The sequence below is a fragment of the Haliotis rufescens genome, unplaced genomic scaffold, assembly GCF_023055435.1.
Source record: "Haliotis rufescens isolate VD_foot unplaced genomic scaffold, xgHalRufe1.0.p SCAF_7, whole genome shotgun sequence".
NCBI lineage: Eukaryota > Metazoa > Mollusca > Gastropoda > Lepetellida > Haliotidae > Haliotis > Haliotis rufescens.
The window spans coordinates 16598404-16619468 of NW_025964361.1; the positions used below are offsets into that span (position 1 = coordinate 16598404).

At 41.8% G+C, this 21065-nt stretch overlaps 1 protein-coding gene across 6 annotated transcripts in view; it reads right to left on the reverse strand.

Annotated features, from left to right (window-relative positions):
• LOC124151838 (LIM and calponin homology domains-containing protein 1-like) overlaps positions 1 to 21065 on the reverse strand; it is a 184468-nt gene that overhangs the window by 22293 nt on the left and 141110 nt on the right. For all 6 annotated transcript variants that reach the window (XM_046524486.2, XM_046524487.2, XM_046524488.2 and 3 more), the window contains 9 exons: positions 20710 to 20827; positions 19905 to 20588; positions 16740 to 16860; positions 7713 to 7877; positions 7333 to 7469; positions 7017 to 7163; positions 3170 to 3359; positions 2466 to 2818; positions 1413 to 1451 (listed from right to left, as the gene is read on the reverse strand). In XM_046524486.2, coding sequence (XP_046380442.2) covers positions 1413 to 1451; positions 2466 to 2818; positions 3170 to 3359; positions 7017 to 7163; positions 7333 to 7469; positions 7713 to 7877; positions 16740 to 16860; positions 19905 to 20588; positions 20710 to 20827 — 1954 coding nt within the window. The remainder of the gene's footprint in view (positions 1 to 1412; positions 1452 to 2465; positions 2819 to 3169; positions 3360 to 7016; positions 7164 to 7332; positions 7470 to 7712; positions 7878 to 16739; positions 16861 to 19904; positions 20589 to 20709; positions 20828 to 21065) is intronic.

Genomic DNA, 21065 nt, shown 5'->3' on the forward strand with positions numbered 1-21065 from the left:
CTGTATGTGTGATCCTTAAGCCTAGCTGGGCTCATCCCAACACACTAATAATTCCCTGTATTTGTGATCCTCTAGCCTAGGTGGCCCATCCCAACACACACACAGCTAATTCCCTGTATGTGTGATCCTTAAGCCTAGCTGGGCTCATCCCAACACACTTCTAATTCCCTGAATTTGTGATCCTCTAGCCTAGCTGGGCCCATCCCAACACACTGATAATTCCCTGTATTTGTGATCCTCTAGCCTAGCTGGGCCCATCCCAACACACACACAGCTAATTCCCTGTATGTGTGATCCTTAAGCCTAGCTGGGCTCATCCCAACACACTGCTAATTCCCTGAATTGGTGATCCTCTAGCCTAGCTGGGCCCATCCCAACACACTAATAATTCCCTGTATTAGTGATCCTCCAGCCTAGCTGGGCCCATCCCAACACACAAACAGCTAATTCCCTGTATGTGTGATCCTTAAGCCTAGCTGGGCTCATCCCAACACATTGCTAATTCCCTGAATTGGTGATCCTCTAGCCTAGCTGGGCCCATCCCAACACACTAATAATTCCCTGTATTAGTGATCCTCCAGCCTAGCTGGGCCCATCCCAACACACAAACAGCTAATTCCCTGTATGTGTGATCCTTAAGCCTAGCTGGGCTCATCCCAACACATTGCTAATTCCCTGAATTTGTGATCCTCTAGCCTAGCTGGGCCCATCCCAACACACTGATAATTCCCTGTATTTGTGATCCTCTAGCCTAGCTGGGCTCATCTCAACACACTGATAATTCCCTGTATTTGTGATCCTCTAGCCTAGCTGGGCTCATCCCAACACACTGATAATTCCCTGTATTTGTGATCCTCTAGCCTAGCGGGGCCCATCCCAACACACAGACAGCTAAGTCCCTGTATTTGTGATCCTTAAGCCTAGCTGGGCCCATCCAAACACACTCCTAATTCCCTGTATTTGTGATCCTCTCACCTAGCTGGGCCCATCCCAACACACTACTAATTCCCTGTATGTGTGATCCTTAAGCCTAGCTGGGCTCATCCCAACACACAGCTAATTCCCAGTATTTGTGATCCTCTAGCCTAGCCAGGCCCATCCCAACACACAGCTAATTCCCTGTATTTGTGATCCTCTAGCCTAGCCGGCCCATCCCAACACACACACAGGTAATTCCCTGTATGTGTGATCCTTAAGCCTAGCTGGGCTCATCCCAACACACTGCTAATTCCCTGAATTGGTGATCCTCTAGCCTAGCTGGGCCCATCCCAACACACTAATAATTCCCTGTATTTGTGATCCTCCAGCCTAGCCTAAAGCATTTGAGATTCACCAACATATATTTATAGCTTAATACTATTTCCTGTTTATACATGTTTTTTGTTTATTTGGTCCAATGTCCAAGAGTTTACCTTTGTGACTTCCACCTCTCTCTGGTTGGAGTCAGGTTGCTGCAAAACAACAGGAGGTTAGTACAAACTCATTCCCACAAGCCAGTCATTAGTAAAGACTACAGTCATCATAGCACTGCAACTGGTTGGTAACTCCGAAACTGTGACAATAGAATATTGCATTTGTCATGATTGATAGTTGCAGAGCTAGGACCACAGTGTCACCTAGGTCAGAGTTCACAGCAGAGAAATCAACAACACATTTACATTGACAATCAAACAGAAATAACCTCTGTGCTGTGACTTGTGCGAACATCTGCCACGCACTCAACACCCAAATGGGTTTCCAGTCAGGGGAAGTTACCCAAAAATGGTACATGCTCGCATCAGGCCGGGTGTTGGGGTTAGCTTGCAATAGGAACAAAAACTAAAACAAGGCTACTGCAAACATGTGCATGCTTGAAACACAGCAACTAAGGGGCAGTATCAGGATAAAAATAATCAAATACCTCACTTGGAGTTCCTGTGTGAGATTTTTTAGGGAACATGGGATCCAGCCAAAAACGCTATATCTACTAAACAAAAGTATTTACATGCTTTCTGAGGCGATTTGTTTCTACTTGTTGGATCAAGGATTTGTATTGTCAAAGACAGAAGTCAGAGGATAGAATAAAAAACCTGACACCATGCCATGTTGATTAGCTCTGGCACGGATGTTAGGACAAATTTTTAATATGCCATCTTCAGCGCAATCATCTGCTGGAACCTTCGTTTTTGCTCACAAGACAAAAGGAGTTAATTTTGGCAAAGTCTGTATATCAAAAACACTGGACATAACTCTATATTTGTTAGGCATTTCGCCTAAACCCTTTGACTGAACATGTTGCAAAATATTAATGTCAAATTGATCATCATAAACAATGAGTCATCTCAAAATAATTTTGAACAAAATAGGGTCGACAGAACCGTGATTCAACACATAAAATAATAATCGCCTGATTCACAAACAATTAATGCAATAGGTCAACACATCATGCAAAGGCAGGATCCAGTTAAGTGTTGTGTGTGTCCAACCTGTCTCAAGTCTTCCTGCTTCTGGTTCCACTCTTCTTGCTTTTTGTGGTCTTCAAATCGTCGCCGTGGTGATGGGACCGGTGGTTCTGGCTGAGAGGATGCATAGTCCCTCACTGTTCTCTCCAGAACTAGATCATCCTTGGGATCATTTGCTGCCAATTTGTTTTCCATCCATGGCAATGTAGAACTGAGATGCTTGTCAGGTGATTTCTCTCTCTCAAAGGTGTACTCTGATTGTGGTCTCTGTCTCTGCCACTTCCTCAAGATTGCTGGTGGACCAACATCATCTGCCCCAGCACCGTGTGGCCCCGCCTGATGCTGGCTTCGTTTCTCCATCTCATAGTGGGTGTCAACTGTCAAGGACAAAAACAATTTCAGTACATCATTCATCTAATGCAAATATAGCTGCTAGAATGCATGAAATAATGTATTCTTTGGAAAAATTCCCCCAATTGACACTTACAAAGGGTTAGCCATTGGGCATCAATGTAAACTAAATACTTATAGTCATCAGGTTAAATCCCATCAGTCATTAACCTGTTGTGCTCATCATAAAGGGAGCAGGGTGGTGACTGCTGAAGAGGTCAGTGAGATCAAAATTGTCCCAGTAAATAATTCTCTTCACTTGTGAAGCACATGCATCTTCAATAAGGGCAAAATAATATACAGCCTTACTCCCATGTCTGCATGTGTTGTGCACCTACATTCGGCTGCAGGCCTGGGGTCCGGGGTTGTTTGTCCACTCCCCCGTGTCCCCGTCTCGCGTCTCATTGTGATGGTGGGCCGGGTCAGGACCTCCTCTGCTCTGGTGGGGCTTGTGTATGGCTCAGAGGCCAGCTGGCGTGGGCTGGAGGACTCCTGATGGATGGGCTCAAAACTCTCACGCTCTTGATCCTGACAAAGACAGTACACTATGTTGAAAACTTCCACAATTAGTATCCTGGGGATCTGTGGCCAAAGAGACTGTACTATTGCAGGAATGACTGAGAGTTAAAACTAAAACCAGTTTGTTTGAAATTAATTACTGGATGTCCAATTACCAACAAAACATTCATAACAGTAACTGGTGACAAGGGCAGAGCTGTGGAAGTTACTGGAGGAATATTTGTCTGATGTGTTAACTCCCCACAATACTACGGATGGCATCTATCTGACCCCGTCTTTTCCCTACCTTGTACAGATGGTGACTATCTGACCCGTCTATCCCCTTCCTTGTACAGATGGCATCTATCTGACCCCCTCTATTTCCCTACCTTGTACAGATGTTGCCTATCTGACCCCTCTATTCCCCTACCTTGTACAGGTGGTGTCTATCTGACCCATCTATTTCCTAGCTTGTACATATGGTGCCTATCTGACCCCTCTATCCCCTACCTTGTACAGATGATGCCTATCTGACACTCTATGCCCTACCTTGTACAGATGACGTCTATCTGACCCCTATATCCCCTACCTTGTACAGATGGTTTCTATCTGACCCTCTATCCCCTACCTTGTACAGATGATGCCTATCTGACCCTCTATTCCCTACCTTGTATAGATGTTGCCTATCTGACCCTCTATTCCCCTACCTTGTACAGATGGTGTCTATCTGACCCTCTATTCCCTACCTTGTACATATGGTGCCTATCTGACCCCTCTATCCCCTACCTTGTACAGATGATGCCTATCTGACCCTCTATTCCCTACCTTGTACAGATGACGTCTATCTGACCCCTATATCCCCTACCTTGTACAGATGGTGTCTATCTGACCCTCTATCCCCTACCTTGTAAAGATGATGCCTATCTGACCCTCTATTCCCTACCTTGTACAGATGGTGTCTATCTGACCCCTCTATGCCCTTCCTTTCAAAGATGGTGTCTATCTGCCCCCCTTTTTTCCCTACCTTATACAGATGACATCTATCTGACCCCTATATCCCCTACCTTGTACAGATGTTGCCTATCTGACCCCCCTATCTCCTACCTTGTACAGATGTTGCCTATCTGACCCCTCTATCCCCTACCTTCTACAGATGTTGCCTATCTGACCCTCTTTTCCCTACCTCGCACAGATGTTGCCTATCTGACCCATCTATCCCTTACCTTGTACAGATGGCGCCTATCTGACCCCTATATTCCATACCTGGTACAGATGTTGCCTATCTGACCCTCAATCCCCTACCTTGTACAGATGTTGCCTATCTGACCCTCTTTTCCCTACCTCGGACAGATGTTGCCTATCTGACCCTCTATTCCCTACCTTTTACAGATGGTGTCCATCTGACCCTTATATTCCCTACCTTGTACAGATGTTGCCTATCTGACCCATCTATCCCCTACCTTGTACAGATGTTGCCTATCTGACCCCTCTATCTCCTACCTTGTACAGATGTTGCCTATCTGACCCCTCTATCTCCTACCTTGTACAGATGTTGCCTATCTGACCCCTCAATCCCTTACCTTGTACAGATGGCGCCTATCTGACCCCTATATTCCATACCTGGTACAGATGTTGCCTATCTGACCCTCAATCCCCTACCTTGTACAGATGTTGCTTATCTGACCCTCTTTTCCCTACCTCGCACAGATGTTGCCTATCTGACCCTCTATTCCCTACCTTTTACAGATGGTGTCCATCTGACCCTTATATTCCCTACCTTGTACAGATGTTGCCTATCTGACCCATCTATTCCCTCCCTTGTACAGATGTTGCCTATCTGACCCCTCTATCTCCTACCTTGTACATATTGTGCCTATCTGACCCCTCTATCCCCTACCTTGTACAGATGGTGCCTATCTGACCCCCTCACCCCCTACCTTGTACAGATGACCGTCTATTCCCTACCTTGCACAGATGGTGTCTATCTGACCCCTCTATCCCTTACCTTGTACAGATGACCGTCTATTCCCTACCTTGCACAGATGGTGTCTATCTGACCCCTCTATCCCTTACCTTGTACAGATGTTGCCTATCTGACCCCTCTATCTCCTACCTTGTACAGATGACCGTCTATTCCCTACCTTGCACAGATGGTGTCTATCTGACCCCTCTATCCCTTACCTTGTACAGATGACCGTCTATTCCCTTACCTTGCACAGATGGTGTCTATCTGACCCCTCTATCCCTTACCTTGTACAGATGTTGCCTATCTGACCCCTTTATCTCCTACCTTGTACAGATGTTGCCTATCTGACCCCTCTATCTCTTACCTTGTACAGATGTTGCCTATCTGACCCCTCTATCTCCTACCTTGTACAGATGTTGCCTATCTGACCCCTCTATCCCCTACCTTGTACAGATGTTGCCTATTTGACCCCTCTATCTCCTACCTTGTACAGATGACCGTCTATTCCCTACCTTGCACAGATGGTGTCTATCTGACCCCTCTATCCCTTAGCTTGCACAGATGGTGTCTATCTGACCCCTCTATCTCCTACCTTGTACAGATGTTGCCTATCTGACCCCTCTATCTCCTACCTTGTACAGATGTTGCCTATCTGACCCCTCTATCCCCTACCTTGTACAGATGTTGCCTATCTGACCCCTCTATCTCCTACCTTGTACAGATGACCGTCTATTCCCTACCTTGCACAGATGGTGTCTATCTGACCCCTCTATCCCTTAGCTTGTACAGATGGTGTCTATCTGACCCCTCTATCTCCAACCTTGTACAGATGTTGCCTATCTGACCCCTCTATCTCCTACCTTGTACAGATGTTGCCTATCTGACCCCTCTATCCCCTACCTTGTACAGATGTTGCCTATCTGACCCCTCTATCTCCTACCTTGTACAGATGTTGCCTATCTGACCCCTCTATCTCCTACCTTGTACAGATGTTGCCTATCTGACCCCTCTATCTCCTACCTTGTACAGATGACCGTCTATTCCCTACCTTGCACAGATGGTGTCTATCTGACCCCTCTATCTCCTACCTTGTACAGATGTTGCCTATCTGACCCCTCTATCTCCTACCTTGTACAGATGTTGCCTATCTGACCCCTCTATCCCCTACCTTGTACAGATGTTGCCCATCTGACCCCTCTATCTCCTACCTTGTACAGATGACCGTCTATTCCCTACCTTGCACAGATGGTGTCTATCTGACCCCTCTATCCCTTACCTTGTACAGATGGTGTCTATCTGACCCCTCTATCTCCTACCTTGTACAGATGTTGCCTATCTGACCCCTCTATCCCCTACCTTGCACAGATGGTGTCTATCTGACCCCTCTATCCCTTACCTTGTACAGATGGTGTCTATCTGACCCCTCTATCTCCTACCTTGTACAGATGTTGCCTATCTGACCCCTCAATCCCTTACCTTGCACAGATGGTGTCTATCTGACCCCTCTATCCCTTACCTTGTACAGATGTTGCCTATCTGACCCCTCACCCCCTACCTTGTACAGATGACCCTCTATTCCCTACCTTGTACAGATGGTGCCTATCTGACCCCCTCACCCCCTACCTTGTACAGATGACCCTCTATCCCTTACCTTGTACAGATGGTACCCCTTTATTTCCTACCTTGTACAGATGGCGCATATCTGACCCTCTATCCCCTACCTTGTACAGATGGTGTCTGGCTGTTGGTTCCTGCACCTCATCCTGTGGTGTGGGGTGTCCATAGTCCAGCTGGTCCATGATCCACTGTCTCTCCTCATCTAGAGCACTGGCCACTGGGTTCTTGTTCACTGCTGCACGGAAATCTTCCTGCAATGTGTAAATCAATCATGTTCACGCTAATGAGAAAAATCATAATCACTTGTGAGCATTTCTGAAAATGATGACAGATAGGGGAAAGACTGACCTTGTAACTAATTACATGCAATAGAGGCATAGAGATAACAAGAAAAAAATTATCTGGTCTGTGTTTGTGTACCTGAGATGTTGTTGAGTCTCTGCTGTCGTAGGAGGTGTTACCCTCATGTTTGGGGTCCTCTCCATGGACTGCGCTACTCCGGGATCGCTCCATCGACTCAAACTCATCATCACTAGATAAAAATTCATCTTCTTCATCTGAAACAGTAAAAGGCATGTTCAAACATTAAAAATTTGTTTGTATAGAGGGTTCATAAAGTACAGAATGTATCAAGACTAAGTATCCACATCACAGTGTTCATTCTAGTTATTGTTATTGAAATTTAGTGTTTCTAGAGTACTTCTCTGAAAATAAAATATCGAAAACTGAAACATATTTGGTCATGCATTATCTGACAAAAGCAAAAGTAGCGCATGCAAAGAATTGTGCTGCATGTTTACCATTGCTCCCAAGGAAGCGCTTCACCCTGAGCTCCAGCTGGCCTGTCTTGACTGCACCTTGAATCAGCTGGGACACCTCAACATTGGTCCGGCTGGAAATATCACATTTGTTGATGGACAGGATCTCATCCCTGGCCAAAACCTCACACACATCAGCTGCACTTCCTGTAAGGGAGACAATCCACATTGTCAGTAAAGTACATTTGTGCAGCGACATGTGGCCTGCAGGTGTGTACATACATGGTAAGGAACACATGTAAGGAAAGATGGGGGTTAGATATTAAGTGAACCACTCCTACCTGACAGACAATCATCACCTATTAATGTATTCCTGTGGTTCCAGGTCTGGTCCTCATGCAATTACAACACATTCCTAACAATCTGGATTATCAAACTACATCTCTTAAAAGATGCATAAAAACATGCCAATTCAAATACAAGACAAATCATTACATGAAAGAAAATACATCTCACTGGCACGTCAAACTAAGAAGGATGAGCGAGTAATGCTGCAGTCACTGCATGCCGGCGGGCCACTACACACAATCAAACTCTTTTCTCTTGCTGTTCTGATTAAGCCTAGAAATTGACATGTCATAATTTGTTCTTGTTTAGAAATATGATACTGGCTTTTTCAAGCCAGCTAAAATGGCCACCACAAACTGAGCAGCAAGACTGAGTGGCGGGCAACTCAGTATGAATGTCCCAGTTGCACATAGGAGATGGAAGTATGAGCAGAAACAGACATTGCATCTGACACACCAACATGTTAACAAGCTCCCATTGCATCTGACACACCAACATATGAACAAGCTCCAAATTACATCTGACACACCAACATGTTAACAAGCTCCAAATTACATCTGACACACCAACATGTTAACAAGCTCCAAATTACATCTGACACACCAACATGTTAACAAGCTCCAAATTACATCTGACACACCAACATGTTAACAAGCTCCAAATTACATCTGACACACCAACATGTTAACAAGCTCCCATATGATAGTCATCTGTGGCCTTTCAGGTTGTCCTCACATACACATCAGAAAGAGTCACTTTTAGAAACCAAAACATTTGATCTAGGAGTTGTTAAAATGTTCAGACATGAAAGTATTTTCAGTTTTATATTGACATTCATATAATGTTAAGGGGTTCTACCCCAGGCAACCAACAGGAAAGAGCTAGAATTTGATTATTCAGTGATCTTCTACTGGGAGACAGGAGAAGCTGCATGCAAGTCTGAAGGCTGAGGATGCCATTGTGCAAAACTCTTACCATTCACTTCAAACATGCTCATGTGCAGTTATCAGAAATTCTATAGTTAGTATTTTACATCAAAGAACAGCAAAAGAAGTGCTGGAAACATTTCACTTTGTGGTGGAAACATGTTAGGATTGTGCATGTAAGTTTTATATCTACATTTAGATATAACACCACATTTCTGAAAATAGGTAGGATAAAGAGATGCTAAAAAGATATGAATGTTTTCAAAGCTAAAAAGACAAGTCATGATGAGAATACCCTCTGCCAACATGTCTTACTCTGTGGGTCCAGGATTGCTCATATCTTTCTTTGGGTTTATGTTTTCTTGAAATGTAGGCATTGAAACTGACTTGAACCTGATCCTGTGCACAGTTGTGGCTATCTGATGTAGGAACCATGTGTTCCACAACTCACAAGCATGTCACATGTTAAATATTACATGAGTGTACGCTACATTTGATCAAATACTGTCACCAAGTATGCCTAATTCAATCCCCTACTTCATATGAGTTGGATGTAACCTTCTCATTTCAGACTAAGAACTCATTTATCAGTATGTTACAATACTTCTACAATCCAACATTGCCTGCTGCTCACTGAATGTTGCTAAAGCACTTGGTTCCAAATTAAAATCTCACACTATGCATATCTTCTTTCTTCTCGTACTATGCATTTAATCCCATGGCTGGATGGTGGGCCGCAGATACCCTAGCCTGTATAGACTAGAACCATGAGAATACACAAATAGATGGATGAACTTGTGAGCGAAAAAAACCTCACAATCAATCCGTGTTGATGATCCCGATATGTTAATCGAAAGAAACAGCATGAGATCGGGAATACATGCCGAATGTGTTTTCATGTATGTTGTTATTCATAGAATGATGTATCTGTAAACACATAGATAAAACAGCTGAGGACTTTAATCGACCATGGTTTTTTCTACCAGTATCGATTCTTCAAACAAATTTGAGTGCATGAGCCATCCAGGATGTGAAGAGGAATGATCAACATTATCCACAAGAGGATCTTTGAACCGATATCCTGCATCACAAACACTCGAGGCAGTGGTGAGCGGAATAAAGTTTTGAGACACCGTTCTAGTTTTAGTAATGCGATGTGGTAGAAGTTCGATGTTGCAGACTTAATAGTCTCTTCAGGCAAGTTAATCCTCTGGGAAACCAGAAAAATCAATAAAACATTCAACACCAAGAATTATTATGCATATATTCAATCTTAAGACTGAGTGAGAACCATGTGTACATAATGTTTTTCATCTGTGTTTATTGAAATGTAACAGTTGTTGCGCCAAGATCAAAGAGCCGAACTTGTGGAGACCTTGTATATCCGTGACTGAGATATCGCGAAGGTAATGAGAGGCGAAAACCTTGTCTCTGACTTCCAGGAGCACCCTTCCATGATGGCTGAGAGGGTGCAATTCCTGTGTAAGACCATGGTGTAAGCAACCGCTTGAGTTTCGTGCGGGTTGGTCCTTGCAGGCGATGGCAGTCCAGCAAATGTTTACACTAGAAGGATGATGGAGCGGAGCCAATAAGAGAGTGTAATACAGGAAATCTCCAAGACAGAAGTTATTAATATTATTGATAATGAAAAGTCCCTTCCATGAAATTCTAATAGTCAAAGAAGGAGTCAAATAGAGATGACGCGCCTGAAGTTGAAAGAGGGAGAGATCTTCCTGGTCATACCAAGATCGACGAGTGCGGGGAAATCATAAATCACTGATCAGGTTGGTCTGGAAGTTGATTCTTTGCTAGGAATTCCTAACAAAGGCCTAGGAACGCCCTTCCTAGAGCATGTATCTCATTAACTGGAGGTGATGAAATCAAAATCTTTATCCGTCAGTGGCTCATAAACATTGGAAGTCAGGTGTTGCAGGATCACGTTGGGTCCCACAAAGGTGGCCTGAATGCAAGGATCAGTCTGCTAGCCTAAGTGGGCAGATGAGCAACTGGAGTTCTGCAACATTGGAGACTTTTGCACTGGAAGTAATAGCAATAATGTTAATTGCTGCTAAGAATGGAGCCCTTAAGCTTACATGTAGATCGCACGTGAAGCCGAGGTAGGAGAGGAAATGTCACAAGCGCAACAAGATTTCTTGAATGCTGTCCACTTGTAGTCATAAATTATGAATGATGAGCTGCAGTGATAGTCATCGCTACCCGCTTGGAGTTGCCTTTTGTGTGGGGGCCAATAGGACGCGACCAAAGTCAGAGATCAGAGACTGGTGGCTTCTTACTTCTGTTGGACCTGGGGAAGAACTGGGCAAAATATGTATGCATTGACTCCCTCCCACGGGATCGGTACTCTGGAAGACTCTGCGGAGCCCTTGGATCAAGTTAACTGTGGATGGTTACATTCCTTTTCTCTCGATCTTCTAGTTGGCATTTCTGGAGTCCCAGGACAGTCACTTGGAGACTGGTGTCCTTCTGTATCTCTCGTGCGACCAGTTCGATAGCAGAGATGAAAAGAGTATGTGCAGCCCATGGTTGTTGACAGAGTTTAGCCTTAAACTGATCATCCCAAGAGCAATGCTGGAGGATGCCATTGTGGCGAAAGGCTGTCACAGAACCAGCATGATGGGCGAGAAGACTAGAACGTTTGTAAGTTTATCCTGGATAAGGAGTACAACTCCTCTGACAAAGGCATCATCCTGAGAGTGACTGGAAAGGGAAGCGGAAAGTGCCTTTTTTACCAATGAAATTGTTGACACAAGTGGTAGTGTACAGCTGTCCACCTGTTAGGTCACGATCCTCCATGGCATCACTAATAATCATGGGGGATGTTACCAGGGCCGGCATCCCATGAGAGCGGGTATCCTCCAAGATGAAACAATGTCCATGAAGTCTGTCACGTCAACAGGAAAAGAAGCAAAGCTGTATCAAGGTTACAGGAAATGTCCAACAATACCAGTCTGGGTGGGAGTGTAATGTTGGAGGAGCTGCCTGATGGCACTGCAAGGGTTGGCGGGTTCAAAAGTGTCTACCAAGTAGGCTGGTGACAAGAGAGAGTCTTAATCACAAGGTAGGAGTGAGTGAGTGAGTTGGGTTTAACGCCGCTTTTAACAGTGGTACAGTTATATCATGGTATGTCAGCTTAATGTGGGAGGAAAGCACTTCGGTGAAACCCACGTGCACAGGTATGGTGCTAACAAACCTAGAATCATAATCGGGGCGAAAACGGGATTCGAACCCACAATCATGGGTTTCTGGTGTGCCCAAGGGACGCAACTCTACACAGCAAATCGCGGCGCCTTAGACGACTGGGCCACCCATGCCCCACAAGGTAGGAAACAACCTTCATTAAAAAACTAGACAGTGTCGTCTGTAATTGAGAATAAGGACTCTTCTAAATGATTTGACTACGAGACTTGCATTTTCTTCGACGATGATTTGCCAGTCTTCAGTCTTAGATCTGCTGTCTAGCATTAATCTACGGCATCTCTGGACATAGTCACAGGATGCAGAATCTTCTAAGGAATGACATTCCAAAGTACACTAGCCACAACAATCACAGCACAATTTGTGCGGGTCTGATGTTGAATATGTGCGTTGGCATTTAGCACAAGCCGTACAGAGTTTGTCCTTCTTCCCAATGTTGTAGATGTCTCAAACCTCAATAATTTACCTTAAAAAATTTGAAATAGAATGAGTTGCTAGAGAGACGTATGTGGTCAAAGCGTGGAAGGTTATTGTGCATGAGAGCATGTAATTGATACAGTTGTTGGTCGTAACCATAGAGATGCTGGGGTGTGTACAAATGAATGTTTTTGTTTATAAATGCTGGAAACAAAGTTCAAGCTTGTTTCCACATAGGATCGAGGAGGAAAGGTATGCATTGTGTGACATAGGATAAGTTTAAAATTTAAGAGTTATTGATGACCTCAAATTTCAAAACTCAGTAGGTTTATCTCCTAATTGTCTCCACTTTATCGTATCTCTGGAGCTGCAAAGTGGATCATAATATGGAGACATTGCATATTTCCCTGAAGAGTCCATAGAATAGCGCCCAGGCACTGTGGCTCACCAAATGAGCCTTATGTTATGTTGTGATTCTTTGGCCAGCATGTAATGAAGGTGTGGCTGAATAATGTGGTCTGATTGATGTGAGAGGACAGACTTATCTCAGTGTCTTATTCTTATTATGTGGTAACATAAGTAATTATTACCATCTAGAGAAAGTTTCAGCTTGAACACTGTAATATTGTTGAAACTTTCATTCTATATACACACCTATATTTAGCTGTCCATACTGCTCCTGTCATCTACAGGTGATTGAGTTAAAAAATACCCAGTATCATAACTCAAAAGAATTTGAACACAATAATCAGAAGAAATTTTTGTCACAGGAATAATCAAACTTTTGTTGTGTTAATTGTAACTCCGGCATCCTGATTTGATGAATTGTTCACATGTTATTGCTTCAATCTCCCAATGTTTATAAAGAAAATGGGCCCATGGAAGCAGAGTACTTTCATCACTACGTATGGAATGTCAGGGAATTCCAAGAATTGTTACAGTTGCATGAATTCCCATTCTGCACACCTGTATCATCATAAAGTTATCAGGCCTAGTGACACCTTATTTCGGTTTCACACAAACCAACAAATAAATACATGTACCGCAATCTTCCACACTCACTGCTCAAACACCGGCATCTCAGTTCCACAAACTTCATGTCTTCAGATTTCATTTCTAACTCATAATTCTCTGACTACATGTATATCTTCCAGTTCTCAGAAAACTAAACTTAAATTTGATTCATGTCACACCACAGTATGTATTCCTACACCTGGAGTGTGGAACAATCTCATCATAGCTGTTTGTTTTGATTTATATAATTGATTTTGATAAACCATTGTTGATAACACGTTTTTGTTGTCGAATTTGATTTTAAGGATTAAGTGTGTATTTTTTTCAGTGAATCCTTCAATAAAATATTCTTACATCTTGTTATTTTAGTTGTTGCTTTAACATTATATATATATAAAATAAACATATTAAAACGTATAACACTCTGGTATGCTACAGGTTAGTTTTCACATGTGGAAAAATTTGAATGAGTCTCTGTTTGAGATGACATATAGGACAGATGGCAGGACAGGGAGATGATGGGACTACACATCATGCCATTACACAACCATGGTTTTCTTAAGAGAAGAAAAGATGTTTTAGTCAAAGGGCGACTTCTTTTCCTCTATTGTCCGTTTTTGACAGTAAACAGACTCAGCATGAAGAAAGAAAAGATTGTTCTCAAAATCATAATTGTTTCCATGATCAGTTGGTGAATTAGTAAACCAATGTGAACAAGAAGTCTGCTAATCTGCCTGGACATTTGCCATCCAGACTCCTGTGTGTGACAGGGACAACGCCTGGGACACAATGGGGCGACATGATGTTGTGTTAGAGAAAGAAATTGCTAGTTGGAAAACTGCAAAATATTCTTAAGTGTGAAACAGGAAATTGTAACTGCACACATTCTACTAATAAATAGATAATACACACCTGGGCCACTATCTGTGGAAATGAACAGAACACTAAGTCTATTTATTGATGTATGACGCAACAGCTGTAGCCAGTCAACAATGTGACAAATAGATATTTCATCCAAACAACTATGTAAATAGAGCTAATCATGGGGCCTATGCTCATGATTTAGGTGTACCTCCAATAGTGTAGCAGTATCGGATTTATGTATTGTTTAGGACTGCCAGGTTATAAAATGTAAGTCTCTGTAGCTCACCTATACAAATCTTAGCCTGTCTCTCATAAACTAAAAAAAGTAAAATGGTAAGAGATGTTTCTCGATCTGCATGTGCATTGAATTACACAATGTTACACTACAATTGTCCAAACACAAGGTCCAACTTACATTTTCAACATTGCAGCCACAACAGTACATTAATACTGTGCCAAACACTATTTAGAAAACATATAGAGAAAAATACTTACTGCATATGAAACTTAACAACACTACTTCAAGAAATGGCTGAAAAACTGTTCAATATGACAGCATTTGTCTAAAATCAGAGAAAAATTCTTGTAGCAAATTTTAGATCTACCACTACATACATGGTATTTGAAAGTTCAAGGTAACACTTGAAGAAATAAGCAACAGTAGAGCCACAAGCTTCTGTAACATCATACTAGACCACAAGGTTTTACAAGGCTGAATAAGCAACATAAGTTCCTTCACAATAAATAGTTATTATTATTACTGCACATACACAATATTGCACTTAAATGAGCATGCATGCCAAATGTCACAATACACAACAAAATGCCATGTGTTATCAGGTATACCATTTAATTTCTGCATATCACAGTGTCATTTCTAAAGAAACACAATGAGATGACTCAGTAATTGGCACAAATGATATACTTAGTAAGGCAAAGTTTCAGCCTGTGGTTTACAAGAGATCACAACAATACAAAAGGTTACAATGGATGGTTGGACGAAGGACTACTGACAAGGTTCCATACCACAAGCTCACTTGTACTGAAAGTGCAGGTGAGCTAAACACACACAAGGAATGCATTAGGAGTATTGTATTGAGCATACCAGGTAATTACTGCATATACAATTCCACAATGATACATCCAAACAAAATTGAGCAACAGACAAAGCTGAAATTTTCAATGAAAGCTGCTGTTGTGTAATATTAAGACATGAATAACTTTTGGAGAAACCATTGTTGCAACCATCTATAAGTTTCAACATTATGGGACTTATGGTTTCGGAGGAGTTGCCAAACATGAGTAAATAGATAATGAGTAAGTGCCACCAGACAATGCCACACATTGAGCACAGTGGAGTAGTGGCAACACTAATGACATTCATATAGGAAATACCCTCAGCTAAAGGGATTCTATTCTTACTTAGTAAAACTAGTGCCACAGGCGTTGTAGCTCACCCGGACATGTAATGAAATGTTTTAAATGTCAACAAAGACAGACACTTTAAAAAGGGTTGCTGTCAGCATTATTATTCAAATATTTAAGAGTCAAACCTTCGTTTTGAAATGTGATGTATCCCCAATATACCTCTTAGTTCAGTATCGAACCGGGCACATTGACACGAGGTTTCAAATGTATAAATAAGAGCTATATAATCTACAGTGGGACCACATCAAATTTCAAAACACAGTAGGTTTATCTCCATTCTATCATCACAGTAATGGCCATAAGACGTTTCAGCTTTTATTGTAATCGAAAATGCAAAGGTTCAGATTAGGTTAAAATACAAAATATCACACCTCTATGAATTGTTTGATAGGCATTACTTAGAACTTGACGGATGACAAAGTAGACACAATTTATGGATAACAACTTCTTTAATGCTGTAAAGGTGGCGTTTTGGTACAGATCCTTATACCAGTCTTGCTTGACAACAGTACTCTACAGTATTAAAGAAGCTGTTATCAATAAATTGTATCTACTTTATCACACCACTAACTACAGATTTCTAATATTTTATTCCATTTAAAAAAAACATGGCTCGGTACTGTACATAAATAGATTTTCCAATGATTACCACGACCGCTATATTAAAATTCAGATTTGAACCACTTTAAAGGCTCCGGTGTCATCAGTGGTGGAAACAAGCATGTGAAGCTTCAGCTTCATTGGTCAATACACGCTGTCCTAGGATTTTAAGTCAGGTGAGCAAAACACCTGGATATTTCCCTTTGTAAATGTTGACATGGTATGGCTAGATTGCCCTCTAACTCATGTTACGTACCTAGTGTGATCTTCTGCACTGTCACTGGCTGTTGGGTATCTACTCCTCCAAGTATTGTAAATCCAAAACCTTTTTCACTATTTGGTTTCTGACTAATTTTGATATTTTTCTCTGTATAGTCCTGCAATACAAAGAACGGGTTATTATGATTTACATTCAAAGAACTTGTTTTCCATTCAGCTGAACCAAACTGCTGGGCAAAAAGAAGTATACCCCCATGTTTGATGGTTGCTGAAACTGTAACAAACAAGAAATGCTGATGCAGTGGTGATGCATGTGTATTATATATGTGTATTTTATATGTGTATTATATATGTGTATTTTATATGTGTATTATATATGTGTATTTTATATGTGTATTATATATGTGTATTTTAGTGTCAAGTTGGCAGTGTTTCAGCAACTATTTTCTTCCATTTCCTCCCGGTACAATTTGAAGTTGGATTTAATGCTGCTTATAACAGTATTGTAGTTATTTGACGGCATGTCAAATGGAAGTAAAGCCCAAAGTGATGCAGGCCTCAGACTTTTACCACTTTGGTGAAACCCACGAGCATGAGTCCATAAACCCAGAAACATGATCAGGGTGAACTGGGATCCAAACCCACGACATCTCATGCTTTCCCTGATCCTCATATCCTAAGAAGGCACACAGTAATGAAGGGATGTCTTAAAGTCCAAGTCCAAGTTAGACTCATCCAAATAAATTCAAATTTATCTATACTTTCTTCTTGTAAATAAATCTCACGAAAAACAAAGGACAGACATGTGGCATAAGATAAGAACTGCATGAAATACTACAAATGAAAAACATCCTTCCTTTGTTTATTCAGTTCTTAAAGAACCTATCAGATACCCACCCTTCTTCCCCCATGGGATAACAAGTGGGGGGTAGTGCCAACCTATCAGGTACCCACCCCATTTCCCCTATGGGATAAGTGGAGGGTAGTGCCAACCTATCAGGTACCCACCCCTCTACACCCATGGGATAACAAGTGGGGGGTAGTGTCAACCTATCAGGTACCCACCCTATTTCCCCAATGAGATAATAAGTGGGGGTAAGTGCCAACCTATCAGGTACCCACCCCTCTTCCCCCATGGGATAACAAGTGGGGGGTAGTGCAAACCTATCAGATGCCCAACCCTCTTCTCCCATGGGATAACAAGTGGGGGGGTAGTGCCAACCTATCAGGTACCCACCCTATTTCCCCCATGGGATAACAAGTGGGGGGGTAGTGCCAACCTATCAGGTACCCACCCCTCTTCCCCCATGGAATACAAAGCAGGCAATGATATTGTCCACTGTGGACTGAGGTCTGATGCTACTCTTTACCTGTAGTGAGAACCTTAAATAACCTGAAGCAAAACACAGAAATCCTTGGAAATGCATGAGAAACATATTTCTATTTGCAACTATAAGAAAACAACGTGATAAATTTCAAAGAACAATGAAGAGCGTGGTTTATTTCAGGATAAAACATTGTTCTATCATGTCTTCATTTCTGGAGATTTGAACATACTCTCACAACTTGATGATGTTGTATATTGGACAATGTATTTTTGAGAGGAAAATGTTCCCCTTAGTTACAGCTGGTCAACGCAGATAAATGCAGTGGCCAATTGATCTCATCCAAAAAAGAGAGACATGACAATCGGTACTGGGCGAAAAGGTACAGATATTCGACGTGAACATTAGCAAACTTACCCCCCCCCCCCTGTTGATAAAACGGACTTGTAAGACATTGCCAAGGTCGGATTCTATTCAGGGAGTCATTATTATTAAAATATGGGTAGATATTTTTAAAGCCTTTTACATTTTATCATCATCCTTAAAGAGGCTGTACATAATGTCAATATCCCATATAAGAATTAAACGACTCGTGGTTGTTGTTTATCATACAATAAAACGCTGCAGGGAGAATAAACCACTCTGGCATGCGCCTCTCATGGTTTATTCTCCCTGTAGTGTTTTAATGTACCATATACAACTCCCACTTGTCATTTATGTCTTAAATAAAGGTTTTTGACATAACAATTATACTTTCAAACTGAAGTAAAACAGTGTGTAATGGGACACATGCTGGTTCCATATTTGAAGTTCATCAAACTTATCATTTACCCTGCTTTCAAATGGAATCAGTATTCTGTGTTGGAGAGGGGTATACATGTTAAAATGTGGGGTACTAACTCAGTGTGCTAGCACTAAAAATCAAAACACAAACATGTTCATGCGCATTGCTGTATAAATGAAATAATCATGAACATTTCTGACCAGAAATAAGCAATTAATTTTGCATATTAACCATTCAAAATGTCAATTAATAATTTCAGTGCTAATAACCTTTGCACTGCATCTTGACATACATGTTGGAATAGGTGACAGGGTCAGTTTATTCCAACATGAGCAGCTCCAGGTGAAGCTATCTGTGCTGATGTCCAGTCTGTGTGATGCTGACCATGTTAATACAGACTGCTGGACTCTCTGCTGGCCAGTACTTGTCTACACACTCAACTTGCTTGAAATGCTTGATATTTCACATAGGTATTGTTCAAGATAAAACTCACCCCAGTTATCTTGCCTTGTTTAGAATCAGCTGGTTAGCAATACCAAAACCAAAGAAAAAGTTGACACGACACAATAATGAAGGAAATATGATATCTGATAATGTGATATCTGTGGACTGCAAGAAATTATTGACCTATTCTAAAGTCCAGCATTACTTATAGCTACCTCATGAAGGTGCCTGTAAGCCCCCCTTCCCATTAACAGTCCCTATACAGTCAAACTGACCACACATGAACACACAGTTTTTTTATTACATCTTTTCTTAATTTGTTGTTTAATGTTGCACTCGGCAATATCCAGTCATATGGTAGCTGCCTGTAAATAATCATCAATCTAATGATTGATATTGTGAGTAACAATCCACAATGTCTGGACATGATGACACATAATCAACAGCACCATCCGAGTCAAACATGTCTGATATCCATTGGAACAACTTAATGTCATTGTGTACGTCTTTGAGTTTTATGACGGGATTAAAACCACAGACCTTCCACTTGTAAGTAAAGTTCAACACTTTATCCAGATGCCCACTGACTTGACTAACTAGAGTATATTTACTTCACTAATGCAGATGTCAAACACAAATGCAAACTTACCCGGCCTGATTTCCGCAAGCTTCCATACATATTTTTTGTAGAGGTGGTAGATGTTTCTCTATAAATCCGTTTTGGGCTGCCACTGCCATTATCCTTGGCACCTCTTTCTGCACCATTTTCATGACTCCGTGAAAACCTAGTTTCCATGGCTGAAGCACTTTCACTCACATTACTACGCCTGAATCGAGAATCGTCCCCAACATTGGCAACAGATCTCGTAGAAAAGCTGTTCTCACTGTCTGATATCCTTGAGGAGTGCACTGGTTCTGGATAATTATCTCTGTTTTCAAATGATTCAAGGCGAGATTTCAAATCCACTTTTGTATGAACTGCGGAAGATAGAGATTTTGGCTGTTCAACAGTTTGTTCAAACCTGTGTCTGATATCGTTAATTTTGTTGCATGCAGGAGTAGATTCAAGGCTATTGCGTGAATTTTTATTTGAAACACTTTTCCTCACTTCCCAATCTCTGTTATCTGGAGAAGACTGGCTATCCATATTACCAGATCGCCTCTTACTCGGACTTGGTTTCCTCCCAGGAGATGTTTCAGGCTCATCAAAAGGATCCTCAAGCATTCCATTCTTATTATCAACTGACTGATTGTTATTATTATCTTCATTTTCACCTTCACTGTCATTTGCCCAGTGAGCCACTGCATCGGTGCTGGTACTTAACTGCAGTCCCTTGAAACAGAAAGTACTGGATTAAATAGGAAGCAACAAATCAACCAAAGACATTATTAAACTTGACTCAATTTAAACTATTTGAATCAATATTTGTGTACGCCAGTTGTGATGCACTCACTGTTGTGATACTGTCACTGCTGATGTAGGCAGATTCCTGCCGTGTGTTCACATCACTCTCCTCCTCATTCTCTTCTACAGGGTAGAAACTTCTCACATTGGAACTCTTACGCCGCTCTCTGCAACATCAAGTAGTGAACAATGAAATATTTTATTTGTAATACTCAAATATTGATAATCATGTGTTCAACAAATTGACAAACCATAACTTGACTAGACACCCAATGTGATTCACCTCTCTTGCTGCATGTGACAGGAAGTTTGGGTCCAGACACCCAAAGTGACTCACCTCTCTAGCTGCTGGTGACAGGAAGTTTTGGTCTAGGCACCCAACGTGACTCACCTCTCTTGCTGCAA